Source organism: Notamacropus eugenii, chromosome 7, assembly GCF_028372415.1.
Source record: "Notamacropus eugenii isolate mMacEug1 chromosome 7, mMacEug1.pri_v2, whole genome shotgun sequence".
NCBI lineage: Eukaryota > Metazoa > Chordata > Mammalia > Diprotodontia > Macropodidae > Notamacropus > Notamacropus eugenii.
Genome location: NC_092878.1, coordinates 145,212,285 through 145,235,320, shown reverse-complemented (window position 1 = coordinate 145,235,320; position 23,036 = coordinate 145,212,285). Strand labels below are relative to the sequence as shown.

The window sequence follows — 23,036 nt, the reverse complement described above, 5'->3', positions numbered from 1 at the left end:
ATATAAATATGATGGAATAAAAATTACAATATATCACAGCGACAACCACAATGTGCGAGGAATTTTTCTGTTAGACTTAGTCCTTCACAGAAATGCAAGGACCTAAAAAATTCCCAGTGGATTCTTGAGGCAAAACACCTTCCACATCCAGAGAAAGAACTATAGAACTAGATCACAGAATGAAGCAGACCATTTTCTCTTGCATTGTGTTTTGTTTTGTTTTATGGTTTCTCCCATTCATTTTAATTCTTCTATGCAACATGACTAAGATGCAAATGTATTTAATAAGAATATATGTGTTGAACCTATATAAGATTGCACGCAATTTCGAGGAGGGAGTGAGAAGGAAGTGGGGAGGGGGGAATGGGGAGAGGGGAAGGGAAAAATCTAAGATATATGGAAGTGATTGCAGAAAACTGACAAAAAATAAAATAATTAAATTTTAAAAGTTTTTAAAAATTAAGGTACATGTTATAAATGTATTATTTTAAGAAAAATTAACAAGTTTTGGAATAAAACCAACCATCTGAGTTTTTCTGAACATATTTCAATAAGGCCCTTTTCTAAGGTGTTAAAATTAAAAGAATAACATCTGTGGGTATTTTCTTTTTCTACATAAAAGTTCATTTTCAAGGACTGAAAATAAAAATGGCATTATATTAAAGTACACTTACATATACTGATTTTTCTTCACTTTATTACAAGATATATTTATCATGTACTTTTCTTCATTCTAATGCTATCTCAGTTTCATTTCACTGATAGCTATCCATTATGCCAACTCTAAAAGAAATTAAGATATTCTTCAAATTCAAAATTCTTGTGTTGTCAATTTCATTGCTGTGAGTATCCTGTCTACTAAGAGAGACTGAAACCCTTCTATGCCTTAGTAAGGTTTCATGAGTTCTGTGGATAAAAAGATCCATCCCTTGAGGACTAACCTACTGGAGATGAGCCTCCCCAAACTTAGCTAGCCTGGTCTTCTGATCACAGATACATAGTTGGTTACAAAGACCATTCTCATAGCCTTCCCAGTTTGGTAGGACCTACTACACAGAATTAAAAATTAACTGTCATCGTCTTTGAGATCGTAAGTCACATCCATAATGGGTCATCACAGTAGGATGTTGGAAGAGGATTCTGATATTAATCTCAGAAAATTAAATGTCTGTTTATGTTAACATTTTAATTAACAAAGTATTTTTAAAAACTAAAAGAATGGTCAGCAATAAACATGCAAAAAAGTCTCTAAATATTTAGAAACTATTCAACTAAGCCTTTTCCAGTTCCTATCTTGATATGAGTATTTTTACTTTAGCAAAACTATTTATAACTGTTAGTTAATGAGCTGCTTATTTTGAACAATATTTAATACAACAAAATTCCAGTTTGACAATAGAATCTAGAGACAGGGTTAAAGATCATTTAAATGAAATTTAGTCTATCAACAAAGTTCTTTTAAAGTGAGGAAAGAATGATTATCTCAATTGAATATGATCTAGCATAATGCTCAAATTCTTAAGTGAATAATTACGTTGAACTCTAAATGCTCTTACCACTTCTAAGCAGTCGATGATCTTGGTGAGTTTATCTTCAGGTAAATTCTTCAGCAAACACACACTGCCAAAGGAAAAAGAAACACATTTAATTTCTTTTTTCTACTAACAATTCATGCATAAATCATATCTATATTTTGACTTATAACATATATACAGTTAATTCTGTAAAAACAACTTTAAGATGTAAAGCATATAAATTGGGAGTTTTAAGGGTTAATTAAGTAAATATATGATGTTTGAGGGGATGGGAGGATGGAGGAGGAAGAGAAATTGCCAATCCCTATCTATTCCAAGAAAACCAGAGAAGTGAAATGAATTATCAAAGGCTTTGAAACTGCCTAATTAAACCTTCATTACTCATGTACATCTCATCTCCTCTGCTCTACACTAAAGTCCATGAGGAAAGAGCCCATGTCTTCTTAGCCTTTGAATTCCCATAGTGATTGCCATGGGGCCCTGAATATAATAGGAATTAAATAAGTATTTCTGAAATGAATGGATAGAAAAATAAATAAATCTAACATTCCTGTATTAAAAATGAATAGCAGTCAGAATTATCTTCCTCTTTCATTCCAGTATCTTTTCTAACCATTCTATTAACTCTTTGAAAGAGAACTCCATCTGGAGGGGAAACAGATTCTAATTTGTCTGTAATTAAATCATGATCAGGGACTGAGAAATAAGAAAATTTAGGACTGGAAAACTGTTAGTCATGCTGTATTATCCTTTAAAATTACTGGTAGACAGAGGCATGTAAACAACATAAAAATAGTAACAGTGCAAATAATTAGCATCAGCAGCCGCTAGGTGGTGCAGCAGATAATTCAGGGCCTAAAGTCAGGAAGACCTGAATTCAAATCTAGCCTCATACACTTCCTGTTGGTGTGACTGTTGAGCAAGTCACCTAACCTCTCTCTGCCTCAGTTTCCTCATCTGTAAAATGAGGTTAATAATAATAATACCTGCCTTCCAGGGTTGTTGTGAAGATCAAATTAGATAAGCACTTAGCGCAGTGCCTGGAACATAGTGGGCCCTTAACAAATGCTTTTCCCCTTCTAATAATAATAATGATATACCTTAAATAAAATACAATAATACCAAAACGCAATGTTCCAACAAACAGTCATATTTTGAGCAATAAGTCAAACTTTCACTATGATAAGAGAAGTTCCTACAATACATGATTCAATGCTGTTCTTTTAGGCAAGGAAAATGTGCAAGATTTTTAGAGTATACAATTTTAATAACACGAATGAAATTATCTTAAAATTGACACCACAGGGGAAAGGGAGACAGAATGCTACATCAAAAATAAAAACAATGGAAACGGTGACTTTGCACCAAAAACATTTTCTCAAAACACATTCTTGGAAAATACAAAGAGCTACCTGTATGCTGCTAACAAAACCAAAATACATTTAAGTGAAACATTTTTTAATGAAATGTAATAAGAGAAAATAGTTTTCATGAGGGATCTTGTCTTATAGTTCCCCAAAGCTCAATGAGCTATGGTTATTAAGGCCTGTCCCCAGTCCTAATGGAGCATCCATTAAGTCTGTAAATGATCTTCCCTGAAAAACAGTCTTTCCTGGGAATTAACGGAGAAGAAGATTTTAAGGAAACGAGTTTTTCAAAGAGGGCCCAGATAGGCCATCTTAGCTATTTGTACTAGGCACCAGTTAATTCTTTGGGTTTCTTTTTCCCGTGGCAGAATATGTTGGTTTCCAAACAAGGTCTTAGACAAAGTTTGTTGTTTGTTGGGGTGTTTTCCCTAGCAGAATATCCCTAAGACATTACCAATCATGACCATGTAATCTGTTGGGGGGGGGGGGGAGGAATGAGGAGGGAGAGTATTATATTAACTTCAGAATGTTTTACAATATGAAGTCTTCAGATATTTAGGGCACCAACTTGTGCTTTCTACCTGAGTTAGTCACCCCAGGACTATCTACTACTATCTGGGAATACAGAATCCTGGAATTTTAGAGTGGGGAGGGAATTCAGGTTACATCAAATCCAACTCATATCAGAAAAGGAATCCCCACCATATTTTATTTTATAACCTCTGCTTGAAAGCTTCCAATGAATATATCTAAAAACCGAATGAGTATTATTTCAAATGAAGATATATTTTTAAATAAAATTTTTAAATTTTGCTTGTGTAAATAAGCAGAAAGGTCTGTAATCATCATTACTCTTTGACAAAGGACTAGAAATTCTAGATTTAGCAATAAGACAGGAAAAAGAAATTGAGAGAATAAGCATAGACCAGGAAGAAAATAAAATTATTGTATTTTGCAGATATGATAGTTTGCCTAAAGAAGCTCAAAGAATTAACTAAAATTAATTGAAACAATAACTTAAGCAAAGTCACAGAATACAAAATAAACCCACATGAATCATCAACATTTCTATTTACCACCAATTTAAATCCAGGAGGAAGAGAAAGAACATGAAATTTCATTAACACCAGTATAGCTAAAATCAGAAGACATGACAGGTATAGGAAGCAAATGTATTTGGAATAAGTTTCTGATTTCTAACATATGAGACCTTCCCCAACTGATAAATCATTAAGAAATATGAACAGGTAGTTTTCAGAATTAGAAATCCAAGCTATCAAAAGTCATATGAAAAAAAATGGTCTACATCACCACTAATTAGAGAAATTCAAATGAAAACAACTCTGAAGTTCCATCTTATACTTATTAAACTGGCAAATTTTAAACAGGAAATTAACCAGTCTGGAGGGGCTACAAAAACAGAAGCATATTCATGCCCTCCTGGTAGAGTTGTGGTTTGGTTTAGCCATTCTAAAAAGCAATTGGAACTATGCTCCCATAGTTGCTAAACTGTGCATACGTTTTTAAAGGGTGTTATATAATAACTTGGTCTATACCCCCCAAGAAATCAAAGACAGAAGGAAAAGACTCCTATGTAAAGAAAAATATGTAGTAGTTACTTTGGTAATAGCGCTGAAATAAACATTAAGAAGGTGTTCACTAACTGGGGAATGACTGAACAATTATGGTTTCTGAATACAATAAAATACCATTGTGCCATAAAAAAAAAATTGGTGAAAGAGATCTTTCAATAGAAACCAGGGAAGACTTGTATGGATATATGCAAAGTGAAGTCAGCAGAAGTAGGTAAGCAATTTATACTGTAAAAACATCCCCGTAAATACAGATAACTTTAAAAGACATAGGAATTCTCTGATCAGTATGAGGCCAAAGGATCAATCATGAGAATGCCACACCTCCTAGAAGAGAGTTTTTGGACTCAAGATGTAGAATGAAATATGCATTTTTTTTGATGGTCAATATGGGAATTCGCTTTGCTTGATTTTATACATTTGTTACATATTTGTATTACTGTTTCCCACTGGGGAGTTCGGGGATGAAGGACAGGGATGTATTAGGGAGAAAAAAAAAGTTATTTATTATATTAAATAAATTATGTTACAGGCAGCTAGGTAGCATAGTGCTCCAGAGTCAAGAAGACCTGAGGTCAAATTCAGCCCCAGACACTTACTAACTGTGTGACCCTGGACACGTCACTTAACCCCAATTACCTCCCCCAAAATTAAGTGAATTAAGTTAATAAAAAATGATAAAAATATTCAATAAGGGAGACCCATTCCTACAACAACTCATTCCACTTTTTGACAAATGTAATTATTAAGAAATCTTTGGTGGATTTGGGATTTTTTTGTCATTGTTTTAGTTTTTTTCAGGCATCCAAATTAAGTGTGCCTCTGAAATGTCTATGCACCCACTGTTTATGTTTTTGCCCTCTGGATCACAGAGAACAAGTCTGATAACTTTTTGCACATAGAAACCCTCCAGAACTTATAGGATCAAAGATTTAGAAGTCATTAAGTCCAACCCTGTCATTTCATAAATGAGGAAACTGAGTCCTCCATAAGTTAAGGTATTTGATCAACCACATACAGTCAGTAAATAAATATTCAAAGCAGGAACAGAGCCCAACAGTCTAAGTCCAGCTCTGTTCAATACATCTTAGTCTTTGCTCCAGGGTAAACATTCTCAATTCTTTCATTCACTTCTTCCACAGCATAGGGTCAAAATCCTTCACCACGGTGATTTCCCTTCTCTGGAAGCTCTCCTGTTCTGCTTAAAACATGGTACCCAGGACTGAATACAATGCTACTACCATGGTGGTCTGACCAGGGTCCAGCCTTAAGGGACTTTCACCTCCTTAGTCCTGGAAACTCTATCTTAGCACATCTCACAATTAATAGTAATTGATAAGGAATTTAGGAACTAATTAGCTAAGAAATAATTAATATTAATAAATAATTAATTAAGGGATTAATGTACTGTTGGCAGAATTGTGGTTATTGTGCACAATTTTTTTTGGCTCTTTTCACACTATTTCAAGAGTTACTTTTGTGGCAAGCTAATCTGATTAAAATAACAGGAATTTAAAAGACGCTATACTTTTAAAATTTTAATTAATCTCTAAAAAACAGATAAGTTAGAAAAAATAAAAGAAATGAAAAATTCAGATGAGGATTTGGGTTCCAGGCCAGAAGGTTCCCTTTAAGGTAATGCCATCTTCATCTCATAAGATTCTTTGTAGGCGGGGCTAAAATGTAGTTACCATATTTTATGAGAAAGTCTGGTGGTTTTTACTTCAAGCTGACAATGTCTTTTTTCTTTTAGTCTAAAAACATCAGAATGCTTGGAATAAGTATTATCAGAAAAATAAAATGCTTTTGCTATCAGTGAAATGTTGTGGGCCAGTCACAAGTCTTTGCAGGCTCTTTAACATGTGTTATCATATGTATTTCTTTTCCAGATCTAACATATTTATCAGAGAGTAGGATCTCCTGTTAAACATCCCAGGATGTCACTCTTACCTCCTAAGGAACTGTCTGTACTGTTCATCTCGAGCTTGAGTGGTTCTTCTCATAATATTCTGGAATACTTCTCTATCCAGTGCCCACGTCTTTACATTGGAGACAGCTACAGGAAAATAAAAAAGAAAAAAATGTTATTTGATCACTTTAATTATCGAAACTTTTAAGAAAAACCACAGAAATTCTTGATGTAGCCATTCATGAGCTGGTCTGCTTATCTGAAGGGTTTCCCACTGACATAAGTCCCCAGGAGATCACACTTTTGGGGTCCACTTTTATCTGGGTGCATAAAACACCCCCTTTGGACTTGGTTCACTCACTCTGAGCTGCTCTCCCTCTAGCAGACTGAAGTTCTCAGAGACAGATCACCACCATGAAGTCACATTCAAACGCACTCAGGATTCTAAGGATAGCCCGTTAAAGGTAAATATGTCTCCACAATACCACTAATTCTAGAGCCCCCAATTTGGACAACTGGACACAGTGCTAGATGTGGAGTCAGGAAAGCTTGAGTTCAAATCTGACCTCAGGCACGTACTAGCTGTAAGAGTCTTGGCACTTAACTTCATCTGCCTCAGTTTCCTCTGCTGTAAAAAAGGGATAATAATAGCACCTACCTCACAAATGCCATTATGAGGATCAAATGAATAATATTTGTAAAATACTTCGCATAGACCTTGGCATTTAATTTAAATGCTTTTTCCCTTCCCTTTTCTTCTCCTCCTTCCCAAAAAGAATCCAGTGTGTTTCCTATCTACATAACCAGTCATTCAAAATAATGCCAAAATAATGGATGTTAAGCATAACCGTTTACTTAATAAAAAGACACAAGAGATGATAATAATAATTGAAAATGTTTTAAATTTTGTAAGTAACAAAGTGTATCACAACACACACATAAACCCAGATTATACTCTTCCACGAATGCACTCAATTGCTATGAAGAAAATTGGACAAATTACAGGAAACTGACGAGGAAACTCACGAGAGAGGAAAGCTCTGGGGCTTAGAGTAACTCACAGCCCTAGACAGCAAACTTCAATGTGATTGGTCCATTCGGGATCACCTGCATCCCACAGAGATGCTCCTGTTTGACCACTGACCCTCTTCTCTATACTTCACTTCTCTATTCAAACAAAGCCTTTACTTTTAAACTAATTATCACTCTTAAAAAGGAAGCTAGAAACCATTAAAAAAAAAGTACACAGCACTTAACCCTGTTTGCCTCAGTTTCCTCATCTGTAAAGTGAGCTGGAGAAAAAAATGGCACTGTCTCTGCCAAGAAAACCCCAAATGGGGTCACAAGAAGTCAGCCACAACTGACATGACTGACTAACAAAAGGAACTCTTTAGATCTTACTGAGAAATAGCAGTTTTCCTTAAATTAAAGTGCAAAGCTCATCAGACTGGCCCCTCTCTAGGCTCTACCTATACACCAGCCTGGCCAGATGCTGTCTAATCAGGATGCAGCTCACACCAACACAACTCTTACTCACCATGGTACCAAAGCCCTCTTCTACTTTTTCCTTCTGAAGCCATAGAAGACAGAAAACAAACTTATGGGAAAACACCTTTTTCTAACTCTAGGTGGCGCTCAAGAGCAACACTTCTCCGAGGATGAAGTAAATTTCCTCCTCAGCCAATCAGGACTGCTTCTAACAGCCAGGGCTCCCACAAGGCAGAGCCTCAGACCCCCTGCTGGGGCTCAGGGTTTCTTCTCAGCTTTCTCTTCCCTCCCTGCAGTGGCAGCCATAAAGCGCACAGGGACTCAAACAAGACCCTACAGTCTCTCAGGGATTTACTTTTCACTGAAAAAAAATCACAACTTCCCCAAATTTGTCCCATAAAATCAATAGTCCTTTTGTAAACCACCCCCCAGGCTCTAAATGTTTCTCTCATTTCTCATGGTCTAAATTTTGCCTTCTTTATTCATCAAACATGTTTATGTTAATTAGTTGAAGTACCTACCCATAATGCTTGTAGCTCTGGAGTGCTCTCTTATTGGTACCATGGTAACAAAGTACTCAGTGGTGCCATGAAACTGAGTTTCTTAGTGATCCCATTTATCCAGTTTTTAATAAATTTTTAAAAAATCTTTGTCTCTTTATAACATTCAAATATTCCCAGAAAAGTAAGTTATTCACTCTACCTGGTTGTAAAGAAATCTAAGTTCCCAAGTCTATTTTACAGATCATTTTCTCTCCAAAATAGCCCAAATCTCATTTGAAAATTTACACATATATATGTATGTATGTATTTATATATGTGGGTATGCTTTGCTAGTACAGTGTGATATGGACATGTACATATGTGTATGTCCAGATACTCATTTACATATTATGCAAATGTGTAGCAATATACATGTGTGTAAATTTGCATGCTTATATTAGCATTGTATATATGTATGTGTATATATACTCATATATATTAGCAGTGCATATTAAAATATATATGTATATATGTACATATATACTCATATATATTGGCAGTGCATATTAAAACATATATGTATGTAGGTACATGTGTGTATATATACTCACATATATTAGCAGTGCATACTAAAACAAAGTTCTTTGTCTATTTGTGTTAAATATTAAAATGCTTATAACACTAGTAATATCTTACATCCTTTGACAATTAATATAAATCTCTTCTCTTGCATAAAACTATTTTTTCTGCCCTTATATTACTGCTATAACCAGCCTCATCCAAGAACCCTTCTGATCCCTATCCTGAACACCAGGTGGAAGTAAGGACTCATCACCATCTGTGCCACCCTCAATTTGCCCTGTCTAAACCTTGTTTGGATTTAGTTAATCATATGTTGTTCTCCTTTCCCACCTCATTTGACTGTGAACTCTTTTAGAGCAAAGACTGTTTTCTGTCTTTCTTTGCATCCCCAATATTTAGCACAGTATCTGGAGCATAGTAGGTACTCAAATACTTGCTGACTGACTTGCCTGACACCGGCTGTCAGTTCCTGACCATAGACATTCCTTAGACCCACTATAATGGAGGAGATGAGTTACTCAACATCAGAGGAAACATTAGCATAGAGATGATCTGGCCGATGTCTGTTTGCATCAAACAACATGAGTATGTTTGTGTAATCAATACTTCTGCCTCTAGTTCAGGTAAGAGTGAAGTTCATTCAATGTCCACTTCAACCACCGCTTCTTCCATGTTTGTAAACTCAAGTTCTATCCACCTTTCCTTCTTTCTACACTCATGTTCTTTGCTCTTCTGAAAGTCCTCAGAACAGAACCAGTCCACTCACCCCTCCAGGAACCTCAGTTTTTCTTATTTAATTCCTTCAATACCCTTCAGAACCTAAGGTTCTGAAGACATACCTGTTTCTTCTCACCCTCTACCATCATACAGCTCCTTTCCAATTGCTCATGTATACTTATTTGTCTAGGTTTCTCTGGACTCCTATATTTGCATTTCAACACTCTGTTTATCTTTACTTTTTTCATCAGAAATGTTTAAAAGTCTTCTATTCCATTAAAGTCCATTTTTCATGTAGGATTATACCCAACTTTGCCAAGTAAGTTATTCTTGGTTGTAAACCTACACTTTTTGCCTTTAAGAATATCATATTTCAAGGTCTTCACTCCTTCATAGTGGTGGTTGTCAGATCTTACCTGATCTCGTCTGCGATTTCTTGATATTTGAGCTGCTTCTTTCTGGGTGCTTGCAGTACGTTTTCTTTAAACTGGAGATTCTGGATTTGGGCTATATATTCCTGGGAGTTTTAAGTTTGGGATTTCTTTCAGGAGTTATCAGTAGAATCTTTTTTTTTTTAATTTCCACTTATAGTTCTAACAGATCTAGTAAGTTTTCATATAATTCCTTGAAATAAAGCAGTCAGGCCTATTTTAAAATCAGAGCTTCAAATAGTCCCACGATTTTTAAATTATCTCTCCTTGGCCTGTCCTTTTTGATATCAAGTATCTTAACATTTTCTTCTATTTTTTAATCCTTTGATTTTGTCCTAATATTTCTTGCAATTGCATGGAGTCACTGATTTCTGTTTGATCTATTCTGCATTTTAGGGAGTCCATTATTGGGTAAGTTTTACCACTTTCTATTCTGTTCTATTTATTTCCTTCCAAATTCTTCCTTCCAGAACTCTTATTTTAATTTTTATCTCTTGCTTCATTTCTTCCAAGTATCCAGGAAAAGTCTATTTTTTCTTTGGAGTTTCTATTTACAGTTGTTACAGAGTCACTCTCTTCTTCTTTGGAGGGAAATCTCTATATCTGGAATAATGTTTGATACTGGTCAGTGATTTTCTTTGATTTGTTCATCTCCCTAGCTGTAGCTCCAGATTTGGGGCTTGGTGCCAGGACCAAGCTCTGCCTCAGCTGTAGATTTAGGTGGGATGGTCAGCCCTGTTTGACCTATCCCTGGGTCCCTTGGGTTATTGCACTGACTCCACCTCCCAGGGTTGACTCCTTTGAGATTCATGAAGTTAGATATTTATGATCCTCTCTGGTTTCTCAGGACAGAGTTCTAGGGATATATCAGCTGGTATATCTGCATCAGTTTTGGTCATTGTCTTCTACCACTCTTTGGGCCATCCAAGCTTTCTACCCTGAGCTTCCTATTTATCCTAGGGCCTTCTCAGGGGAAGTCCTTTTTTCTTGCTGCCTCCAGACTTAGATCCTTGGAGCTGATATATATCCTATCTTTGATTGTGCTGTTTGACATTAAACTTTACTAGAGAAGCAGCCCTTCTGGCTGATTTTTGTGTGGTACTGGAGTGAAAGAAATCGCTTGATGTAAGTTCTCACTGGATTTCTTGATCATTATTTGGTGTGATATTAACTTCAAGGCTTTGTTGGAGAAGACATGAGGGGGCTGAGCAGTCTACTTCCTGCTCAACCAGTCATCTTGAGAAGAAGTCTGACTACAAGATTCCAAAAGGCAGAAGCTATGGACTTACAAACAAGAAAAACTTACCCTGAAAAGGTGAGTATAAACCTTCAAGGGTAGAAATGCATCTTTAATGGAATAGAAGACTTTCAAACATTTATGATGAAAATGCCAGAGCTGAGTAGGAACTTGGAAATGCAAACGTAATACTTCAAGAGAAACCTAGAAAAGTGAATTTATTTGAACACCTGGAAAGGACTACATGATGATGCAGTCCTAAAATTTTTATACTGGCCTCAGACACTTACTAGCTGTGTGACCCTGCTTGCCTCAGTTTCCTCAGTTACAAAATAAGCTAGAGAAGGAAACGGCAAACCACTCTAGTATCTTGGCCAAGCAGAGTCAGACATGACTGGAACGACCGAACAACAAACAAAGTGTGAAATAAGGATTGTTCTTTATGCTCTTATGAGTTCAGTTGAAGTATCACAAACTTTTCTCCAATTCCTTCTTTTTTTGGTATTTTGCCAAAGATTTTTATAAAAACATAAATGGAAAAAGAGGATAAAATAAAAGTATAGAGTCCACAGTTATCAAATTTGCAGATGATGCAAAGCTGAGAGGGATAACTAAGACACTAGACAGATAGATGGTGGAATGGATGCACCTGGAATCAGGAAAACCCCAATTCTAATCCTTCCTCAGATTATTTATTAGATGTGTGACTACGGGCAAGCTATTTCAATTCTTTAAACCTTTGTTAATAATAATAAAAATAAGTAGCTTATTATTATTGTTTGCCAGGTTTTAATCATCTTGATTCGCTAGAACATTGAAATAACTCTAGTGACATGAAATTTAATTGAAAAGAATACAAAATTCTGAGGTAACTTTAATAGTCCAAGAAGGGGTAAGACTACAGTAGTCTGAAAAAGACCTAGGAGTTAAATGCACTTTAAGCTCAAATTGAGCCAACATTGTTGACATTTTCTCAAAGGAAATTCTTGTTCAGGTAAGGATTAGACTAAATAGTCACTGATCTTCCTTCTAACTGTGAAATTCTGGGATTGTATGAGAAACAGAGAATTGATAAAAGGATCATGCCCTATTTCCCAGTATATAAGTGATCAAAGCACAATATATAATACAAAAATATTCACTGAAATCCCTTCCATAGTTCAAAAAGATGGAAATAAAGTTGGTGTTCACCAAATGGGAAATTATTGAATAAATTATGGAATATGAATGAAACAATATTATTGCATGATAAGAAATTATGAATAAGAGATCAAAGATATATGGGAAGGTTTACATGAATTGGTATAGAGTAAAGAAATCACAGGCAAGAGAACAATATGCAGAGAACCATACAAAATATACATCATAATTCAAATGAAAATAGCACTAAAAGATATTATTTGTATAAAAGGCAAAGAACAATTCTGGCTCCAGAGAACCAATAATGATGAATGCTTTTCTCCTCCTGGCAAAGAGGTGGTCAGTACAGATGCAGAATGTTGCATAATATATTGTCAAAATGTGGTTATGTTCCTTTGTTTTTAAACAAGAGAAAATTTTTATGGGGAATGTTGTTCCATAAATGCATTGCTAAAATGAAAAAAGCAATAACTTTTTTAAAAGAAAATTTTCCTAGCAAGGTAGAACAGGATATCTTGGAAGGTACTGAGCTTCCTCTCACTTTAAGTCTCTAAGTAGAGTCTGTATGATCCCCTATTTTGGATACTGTAGTGAGATTTCTTCTTCAGATATGGGTTCGACTAAGCCTGTGAGGTCATTTACAAGACAGAATCTTTGGCATTAGGTGTGTGATTAGGACTCACACTCTCTAAGGTCATGTTGAACTCCCTAAGTCATTGGGAGGTAGCTCAGACACATGCTGTCATACAAAAGGAAACTAGCCTGTGGTGAAGCCTGAAGATGTATAATTCAGTTGAAGATTCTTTACAGTTGAGTCTTTATGGTTTTTTTTGATACTTCTTGTGGTACTTTTCTATGGTACTTCTCCTTCTAATACTCTGGGGACTGGCATCTTGTGATAATATAGATAGGTTTTTCTTTGGGAAAGAATCCTTAACCAGCTTTACGGAGAAGGGTAGATAGAGAAGAGCAAAGATGAAGATGGAAATAAAAAAAGGCAAGAAAAGAGTAGGTGAATGATCATTTCCAGCTGAAGCTATGGTACTGAAATGAGAAAAAGGAAATAACTTTACATGAAAACCAAAGTGACATAGCTATAAAGATCAAATATGATTTTTAAAAAATTAAGAGATGCTACTTCCTGTTTTTTTTAAGAACAGAACAGTTTACCAACAAAGATGTATTAGATGCCTACTGTGTGTGTGTGTGTGTGTGTGTGTGTGCAAGGTACTTGAGATACAACAAAGACCATAGATTTAAAGCTTAAAGACACCTAGAATATCTTGTCCAAGCCCCTTACTTCACAGTTGGCCTTACATGAATTGTCTGTGGTCATGTAGACTATTGAGAGATAATACATGCAGACAAAACTTAAAAGACAACTTATAAGGTGAGCTGTGCATAGGAGTGATCACAGTGGCATGAGAGATCAAAGGGGATCAGTTTTAATTGATGGGCTAAGAAAAGTGTTCATGGGTGAAGAGTTGATCACGTTGTCAGAACGAGGGACAACTGGTACACTGTATGCTCCACTGGTATTCTTGTGATGTCAAGAAAAATGAAAGAAGGTGACAATTCATTGGATTAACCCCCTGTGATGAAATTATGAAAGATACAGACAAGAGTCCCACAAAATGGGCAAGAACAGACAGTCTACAATCTTCATTGTTACAAATAATGCCCATTTTGGCGAGGTCACAGATCAACTTCAATATTAGAATAATGCTATGAAAAGTCATTTTTATGTTAGATATACAGATAACCATGGGGAAACATTCTATTTTATTTAAATCACCTGGATGGTTTCAATAATTCTCTATTTCACTTTTCCAAAGTGCATTGCACTTTTGGCTCACTCAATTACTGTCAGTGTACATTTAGAAAAGACCATGAAAACACTTCACATCTTGTTAGAATAGTGACTTTAATATATTTAATATTTTTTATTAGTTCGATGTTATGGAAAATGTACCTTTTACTGAAGCCGTCCTTGTACAGTTGTATAAAATGGCTAGCTCGCCAAATGTTGTCCACATTGGGATTGGTGATAGAAGCTTGTTCCCTTGGAATACCTCTACTCTTCCCTCTAAAATTGTCAAGCACAATTTTAGAACAGGAGTACAATAAAATCAAGCTAGATTACATAAACTAAATGAGAAAATGAATCAAAAAGCACACAGATAAAAATAAATAACAAGGAGAGTTTTATATAACAAAGCTCTTTTCATATTCTGATGTATGAAAGAAATTAACAGGGTTTTGTTGATCTGCTTAAAATTAATTATCTACAATTTTAAATCATATAATGAATGCCTAAACGTCAATTAACATACTCTTTGATTTTCTTAATGCTATGGATAAAATGATGAACCTGTAAACAGCAGGACCTGAGTTCAAATCCTGATTCAGAGATTAACTAGCTGTGTAACCTTGGGAAAGTCACTTAACCTGTCTGCCTCTGTTTCCTCATCTGAAAAAAAGGGTATTATAATAATTATAATTATAATAATTATTATAATAATAAGACCTGCCTCCTGGAATTGTTGTAAAGCTAAAATGAAATATTTGTACTGCATTTTGTAAACTTTACATAAATCACTAGTAATATAAATTACCTCACACAGTCCATCACCCTGACAGTGGGTGTGGAAAACCTAAATGATGAGCAAACCATCACCAATAGTAACATCAACAACAAAATAGCCCCAACATGAAAATTATCTAGGAGTTTAGTAGAGGAAAGGCTATATAAGACATATCCCTCTTTCCCTACTGAGTTTGAAAGTATTCAATTTCATTTTTCCTCAATTCATTATGCAGATGCCGGATAACTTCTGAGTCATTTCTTGGGATATGTATTTTAAGAAAAAAAGAATTTATTTAAACTCAATGTCTACCAAAAAAATCATCGGGTCATTCTATAGAGTTTGTTAAAATGGGATCTTGCTTGATTTTTGTCTTTCTGATCTTACAGGAGATTTTGGATCCCAGTCATCAGAATGTGTATCTCATTGGAAGTCAACTGGAAATGAACCTGAAGCCTGTCACTAATTAGCTGTATGATTTAAGGTAACTCAGTTAAATCCACTCTTCCCCAGCCCAAATCTAAAGTGAGGATACTACTGTAAGATCTTGGACTTGGAAGAGGTCGTAGGAGTCACTGTAGTTCACCCCCCTCATTTAACCTCAAGGAAAGTGGGAAACAGAAAGGTGAAGAGTGAGTCATGCCCACAGTCATACAGGTAGTAAATCTCAGAGTCAAGATTAACAAAGCAGTCCTCTAGCAGGAAATCTGATACTCTTTGCACTATACCATACTCTCAGTGGACTTGAAGGATCAAGTGAAGTAATCCTTTGGTAACTCTAAAATCTTTCTCCATACCTGATCCCCTCTACAAAAAACAGCAACGGTAAAGTGAACATTTACACTATTAAAATCACTTTCCTTATAATAACCATTACAGGCAGGTGATGTGAGAATAATTATCCCCTTTGTAGAATTTAGGAATATGAGACTCAAAGAGTCATCACCTATACCTTCTTAGAAACCTCCAGCAATGAAAAGTAATCACCTCTCAATACAACCTATTCTACTTTGAGATAACTCTAATAACTAAGCAGTTTTTCTTTAAAATTGTAACTTGTCATTTCAATGCAGAGTGAATTACAAAAGTGTTAGAGATGAAGAACTCTTCAGAACAGAGAAGTAAAATGAGATTACCAGTCTCCAAAGACTGAGCCATAATGAAACTGCTAATGTACTGGTAACCATACCAACACTTTATAGGATTTAGCATTGGGAAAGGCTTAAGAGATAAGTTTGTATACCCCTTAGTTGTGACATGAGAGGACCAAGTGACATGCTCCAGGTTACACAGGCAGTAAATAGAAGAACTGGATGTATGTTGGGGGCAAGGGAGGGGGAATTCAGGAATTCTCACTGCAGCAATTCAGGATTCTTTCCACTATAACTTCCAGGGAATCTAATAGATAAAAGGATTGAGATGTGAAAAATGATATTCCATGAACAAATGAAATTGCATTTATGATAATACTTAAGCAATACTTAAGATCTGTTCAGATAATCAGAGTACAGAATCACAGTCTTCTGTAAGATGTGAACAGGAATATATGTACATATACATATATGCATGTATGTGTATAGAAGTTCATTACATATATACATGTATATTATGTATATTAATTCTTATCATGTTTGACTCTAAAACATGTACTCTTGACCTATAGCCTCAAGAACCAAGTCCAGTCAAATCATTTATTAGACTATTCAAGTCAACAGCCTGAAATAATTCTTTCATCACTCCAGTCTTAGTAGCCTAGTTTGGTACCTTGCACTCAAATGTCCAAACTGGGGCTAGTTTCAAACTTTGGCAAGCAAAGGGTTGAATAAATACTTATGATTCATCTCCATTTGAGAATTGTTCCCTTTTTAGCTTCTATTTCCAAATCCAGTGGTACTCACTGTCTTCCTAATCTTCCACAAAGGAGTATGGGACAGGAAGGGAAATATTTTAGTGGTTTATAAAAAGGACTGAAGAGCTCTAATCCTGCCACATTTCACTGCATTTATCTATGTATGGATTGGTTTCAACTTCTCATTCAAAAGACTGGTAATTTTCTTTGGAGTATATTAAAAAGAGTTTATTTTGGTCCAAGAAAGTCAACATCAGAATTTCAATATTAGCTGCAGTACTACAAGTCAAATTGTCTTTTTGTTTTTGAGTGAGAAGGAAATAATTAATGCTGGTATCTCTGGGATGTAATGCAGGATTTATGTATTACTGTTTCCTGACCTCAAGGCAGCTAGGTGACTCTACAGATAGAGTTCCAGGCCATGAACTCTCATCATGAGTTCAAATCTGGTCTCATATATTTACTAGCTGTGTGACCCTGGAGAAGTCACTTAACACTTGGTCATCTCAGTTTCCTTATCTATAAAATGAACTGGAGAAGGAAATGGCAAACTACTCCAGTTTCTTTGCCATAAAAACCCCAAATGGGCTTACAAAGAGTTGGATATGACTGAAAATAATTAAACAACAACAAAAAAAATTTGATAACCTCAGAAAAATTAATGAAATAAGTTTTTTTTTAATTCTGGAACACATCAAAATATAGCCAACAATATAATTATTGTTTATAAGAATCAAGAACCTAATTAATCAAAGACTCACCTGCCAATACAAAAATATGATTTCCTGGTTCTCCTTGCTTAATAATATAACTGCCTTGTGAGTAGTTTCTTCCATACATGCATTCCACCATGTCTTTGATCTGCTGTGGGTCCAGTCTCTTCAAAAACTGATTTTTATTCAGGGCTTCTGTGATGAGTTTCTTATCACTGGTGTTATAGAAAAGAAAGGTTAGTTTCCAGGAAATAAAGAACATATCATTTTTATTTTAATTTTTTGGTTTGGCTGCCAGCATCGAAGACCACAGAATTAGATTTTACAGGACTTTAGGGGCTATGTATTCCAACTCCCTTACTTTAAAGATAAGGAAAGGAAGGCCCAGAAAGTTTAGGTAAAGTGACTTGCCCAAGGTCATGGATACTAAATAATAGAGCCAAGATTTGAATGCAAGCCCCCTAACTCTTTCCACTACACCTTTCTGCTTTGCTGATAAGGAATTTCTGCCAATGGAAAGATGCTACATATATGTCACTGAGGTCTTTCAAAGATCAACAAAGCGCTTCATCCATAGAATTAAAGTATTCTGTTCTTTTGGAAGACTGCTAGAAAAGTGTGGATATATTTTTGCTATGTTTGTTTTTAAGTAAATATTGATTGACTCTCAAAATCATCTTTTCCAAGATTTCCTCTTTCTAAAATCTTCTACAGATAAAGATTTGTTCTTCAGAGTAGAAATATCACTGACTACTTAAAGTTCTTCTCCCAGTACACATGGTAGAGACAGAAAGGAAGGAAGAAAGGAAACATTGATTAAGCCCCACTATGTGCCAGACATTGCTCTAAGCACTTTATAAATGTCATTTCATTTGGCCCTCACAACAGCCCTGGAAGGGAGGTGCTATTAGTACTCTCATTTTACAGTTGAGGCAACTGAGATGGAGAATTTAAGTGACTTGCCCAGAGTCACACAGCTATTGTCTGAGAGCAGATTTGAACTCAGATCTTCCTGACTCCAGGCCCAGCATTGTATTCACTGTGCCATAGTAATGGTAGAAAGACTTACCAAAGCATTTATTCCAGGCTTTCCTTCTATCTCTATCCTCATTTTCACTCCAAGTATAGTCATGAATGGGTAAATTAAGACCTTCCCCAGTTTCATCTCTTTTGAAGGGTCTTTAAAATTGTATTCCCTTGACTTCCTTTCCATTTAAATATTATTTTAGAGCTGGAAAGGATTTTAAGGACCAACCCCCTTTCACAAAGAAGAAATTTTGCCACTAGTAATTACTACAAAATTCCAGCTTTGGAAGGGAAATCAGAGACAATAGAAGAGAAAATAGTAAGAATCACTTCTACAACATGTCATTCAGGCTATCAACAAGCCCTCATTACACACACTATCTGACAGGACTGGGTCAAGGTTATAATACTGTCACCCAGACACATGCATAGATGAACAGTTGGCAAGGCTCAAACCAGGAGGGCTGGAATCAGGCTTGACCCTTGATCAGACTGCGTATGGCACACGACAAGTTTGAAGGAACCCAGACTGATCCATCTGGCGTCAGCACTAGGAATCCAGGAGAACTCACATCAAAACCAAACAAGGCTCCAAGAGTCCCTCTTGATGTTCAGAGTGCCTGGCTATAACCCAGAGTCTCAATTTGGTTAGTAAGGCTACAAGAATGAGTAAACAAAATGACAACACAGACTCCCATCATCCATAGCTATTATGATGCCACTATCTTCCAAGACACAAAAATAGAAGACAAACAATATCTACATCTCCATGATAAGGTCAACTAGAATTGCTAGAGGAAATGAAGTCATGGAGCTTTTTAAGGGTTATAAAATAAAGGAATAAAGCCTCATGAGGAAAGAACTAGAAAAGAAAAGAGAGGGATAGTGCCAAGATGATAAAACAGCAGAAGGAATTACAGACAAGCTCTCCCCCACAATTCCTGCACAGAGATCTAGCAAGTGCATAAAATGACACCTGATGGAGAATTTAAAAATAGCCATAATAGAAAATCAAATTGAGTTATTTTTCTAGCACCATTTGGCAAAGGGAAACAGAAAGGTTTGCAGAACCTGGTGAAGGGGTCTAGACAGAATGATCTCACAGAGAATCTCAATGCAGGAAATAAAAGATGACCAGTGCTGTAAACCAGAGCAATGCAAAGTCCCAGACCCACAGAGAGGAGTCTAGCCTCATGCACGTTGTAGAAACAGGTGCCAACTAGCAAGCTCTGTTGCTCATTACCCAATCCCAGAGTCAGTGTAGGTTCAAAGAGGGGCCATGTACCAAGTGATGACATTCCAGAGAGCTAGGCCCAAGCTTGTGCACTAAGCAAAGAATAAGATAAAAAGCTAGCAACAACTGAATGACTCTGATCCCAGAAGCAGAGCAGAGTCTCAGTTCCAGCCCAAAGACTGGTCAGAAGCCTACCATGGGACAACCAGGGCAGAAAACCCAGACTATCAAAGCTTTCCAACTGTACAATAGTAGCTAAGTCCAACAAAAGTCTACTGACACTCCAACCAGGGGCAAGCTCATAAATGTGTTCCTGAGCAAACACAAGTCAGGAACTTGCGAAGTTAAGAGCAAGGGGTCAATGATCAGACTTTGCCCTAGATAAAATCACTTAAAGAGGAAGGAAAGTTTGCAGGTACCAAACCTGAATTGTCTGTGAGATCCTAGGATAACAGAACAATTAACACACCAAGAAAATAGCATTAGGACCCAAAGGGACATAAGTTCAACCTAGTGATCCCCTCCAGAAATGTGCAGAGACCAACTCTAATATGAAGTCTGAAGTTAAGTAGGCTGGAAGAATTCTTTTTGTAAAAAAAAAGACTCCCATAATAAGGGACTATTTAAGGACACTGAGACAAGGATACTCAGGACACAAATTTCCAAAAAAGAGAATGACCCCAAAACATCTATAAATAAATTTACAAAAACAAAATGATATCTTGGGCACACGTTTTACTAGAATTTTGAAGACACAAGGCAAGAGGTTTTTAAAAAGAGTTTAAGAGGATTTTATAAATTAAATAAGAGGCTGGGGAGTTTTTTTTAAAAGGTGGAATAGAAAGAAGACAAGTTTTGTTAATTGATGAAAATTTAATTTGAACTTTTTTAATGAGTCAAAAGTGGACAAAGAAAAAGTTGAGATAACCCTGAAATATCCTTCAGCCAAGTTTTCAATGGTTACAACTCCTCTGTTTACATAATTACTGAGAATTTTCTCATGTTCACCCTACACAATCCCTAGCCGCCTGGGAAAGGTGCATATGAAAAATATGAAAATAACACAGACCTGAGTGTGAAGAAGAGAAAAAATAAAAAAAGAGAAATTCAAAAGTCTTATGCCTTCTACTACCTGATGTTGAATTCAGTCAGTTCTCAGTGAAGGGGGAAACATGCAATTGGACTGCCTAACCCACTAGTCCTTGGTTGGCAACAAGGTCTGGCAAGAGATGGACTAAATGACTTCACACCATTAAACCTAAGAAATCTCTGCCAAAAATATGTAGTGATGAGAGAGATTCATTTCTTTTTTTATTTAATAAGCATTTCACATAACTGGAGCAGAAATCCAGCAGGAGAGGAAGAAATCAATAGAATAACTAGCTCAGGGTAAAATGAATCATTGGGTATCTGTTGCTGAAACAGGGGCCATGGGACTTGAAGCAGATATCTATGGATCCCACACAGAGAAAAAAAAAATCTCACTCTTGCTATATTGAAACCATAATGGTCTGAGCTCAGCTCACCCATTAATGAGGGCAACAGATGGGAATAATAAAACATTGATCACTGAAAGTCAGAAATTGTGAGAAGGAAATTAACTGAGCCATAGAACATTACATATCCCATAGTCTACTAGTCTCAACCAATAGCAGGAATGGCATCCCTGATCGATGACTATTTAACCCTCCAAAAATATGACAAGAGATGGAGCATGCATGAGTTCATGTGACAGCCCATTTCCTTTTAGAGCAACTCTAGGTGATAAAATATCATTTTCCCCCCATTCCTTCTTTTGCTCCTTCCTTTTCTCTTTTCCTTCTTCCCTTCCCTTCTCTTTCTTTTCTCTCCTTCCTAAATGTCCCTCCCTACTTTCTACTTAGGTAAGTAAGGGTGCAAAGATGAAAGTGCTGAGCTTGAAGTTCAAATATGGTCTCTGACATTAGATAGCTGGGTAACCTTGGGTGAGTCATTTAAATACTGTATGCCTCAGTTTTCTAATCTGTAAAGTGGGAATAATAACAGCATCTAATTCCAGAGCACCTGGCCCATAGTAGATGCTTAATCAATGATTGTTACCTCCTTATCTAACCACTCCATTTCCCTTCTTTATTTTTTTAAGTTCATTCTTAAATCAAGCCAAAAATGTGTCCCACCTGTTGGTTCTTATTCTGACCTCCACAGATAGAAAAAGTCTATTTGAGATCCATAATAATTGACTTTAAAGATTTCAAAGCAATTTATAATATTATTTCATTTGATGATCTCAACATTGTGAGGTATGTACTATGGGTATTGTTATATCTATTTTATGGATAAGGAAACTAAATCTGAGAACTACACTAGGGTCACACAGATAGTAAATTTCTGAGGCAGGATTTGAATTCAGGTCTTGCTAAGTCTAAGTCCAGTACCCTATTTCTATCTGCTACCCTATGTTACCTTTCTCAAAGCTGTCATCTATTTCAAAAGAGCTGACATATCACACATTGTCTTTTTTCCTCTAGATAAAACATTCATAGTTCCACATGGATGGAATATCATGTCTATGTTACAAGACATGATATTTAGACCTTGAAACACCCTCCTCTGAATACTCTAGCTTTCCAATGTTCCTGCTAAAAGGAAGAATCCAAATTTGAATTTTTGATGATACTTCAGGTAGAGTCTGATCAGAACAAAGTACAGAAGAGCCATTATAACCTGTGATCTGAACACTATACTTTCGGTAATGTGACCTAACATTATAATTGAGTTTTTGTTTGTTTTTTAGTGGTTGAATCACACTCTATGTATTAAGTGTGTTAACACCTAAGACCCCTTAGCCCTTTTCACTTGAACTATTTCCAAGTCAGTTTTCCCTACCTTAAACTTGCATGATTGAATTTTTGGATCTAGTTACAGAACTTTACATATCCCACAGTACACTTCATATTGGTGGTTTTGTCCTAACAATTAGGCTATTAATTCTTAATTGTATTATATCTATTTTTTCAATAATCCTTTACAGATGTGTCATCGGAAAAAAAACATGCCTTTTATTTGAAAATTTGATAGTCCTGACTTCTCTTCTTTACAAAGAACATTTTATATATGTGTGTGTGTGTGTGTGTATGTGTGTGTGTGTGTGTGTGTGTGTGTGTGTGTGT

The 23,036-nt window shown here is 35.9% G+C and overlaps 1 protein-coding gene across 2 annotated transcripts in view; it reads right to left on the bottom strand.

The window, feature by feature from the left end:
- The window catches only part of PRKG2 (protein kinase cGMP-dependent 2), a 111,065-nt gene that overhangs the window by 66,222 nt on the left and 21,807 nt on the right, over positions 1–23,036 (bottom strand). For both annotated transcript variants that reach the window (XM_072623035.1, XM_072623036.1), the window contains exons 2-5: positions 17,676–17,842; positions 14,453–14,566; positions 6,445–6,550; positions 1,557–1,620 (exon numbers count right to left, since the gene is read on the bottom strand). In XM_072623035.1, the coding sequence (XP_072479136.1) occupies positions 1,557–1,620; positions 6,445–6,550; positions 14,453–14,566; positions 17,676–17,842 (451 nt within the window). The remainder of the gene's footprint in view (positions 1–1,556; positions 1,621–6,444; positions 6,551–14,452; positions 14,567–17,675; positions 17,843–23,036) is intronic.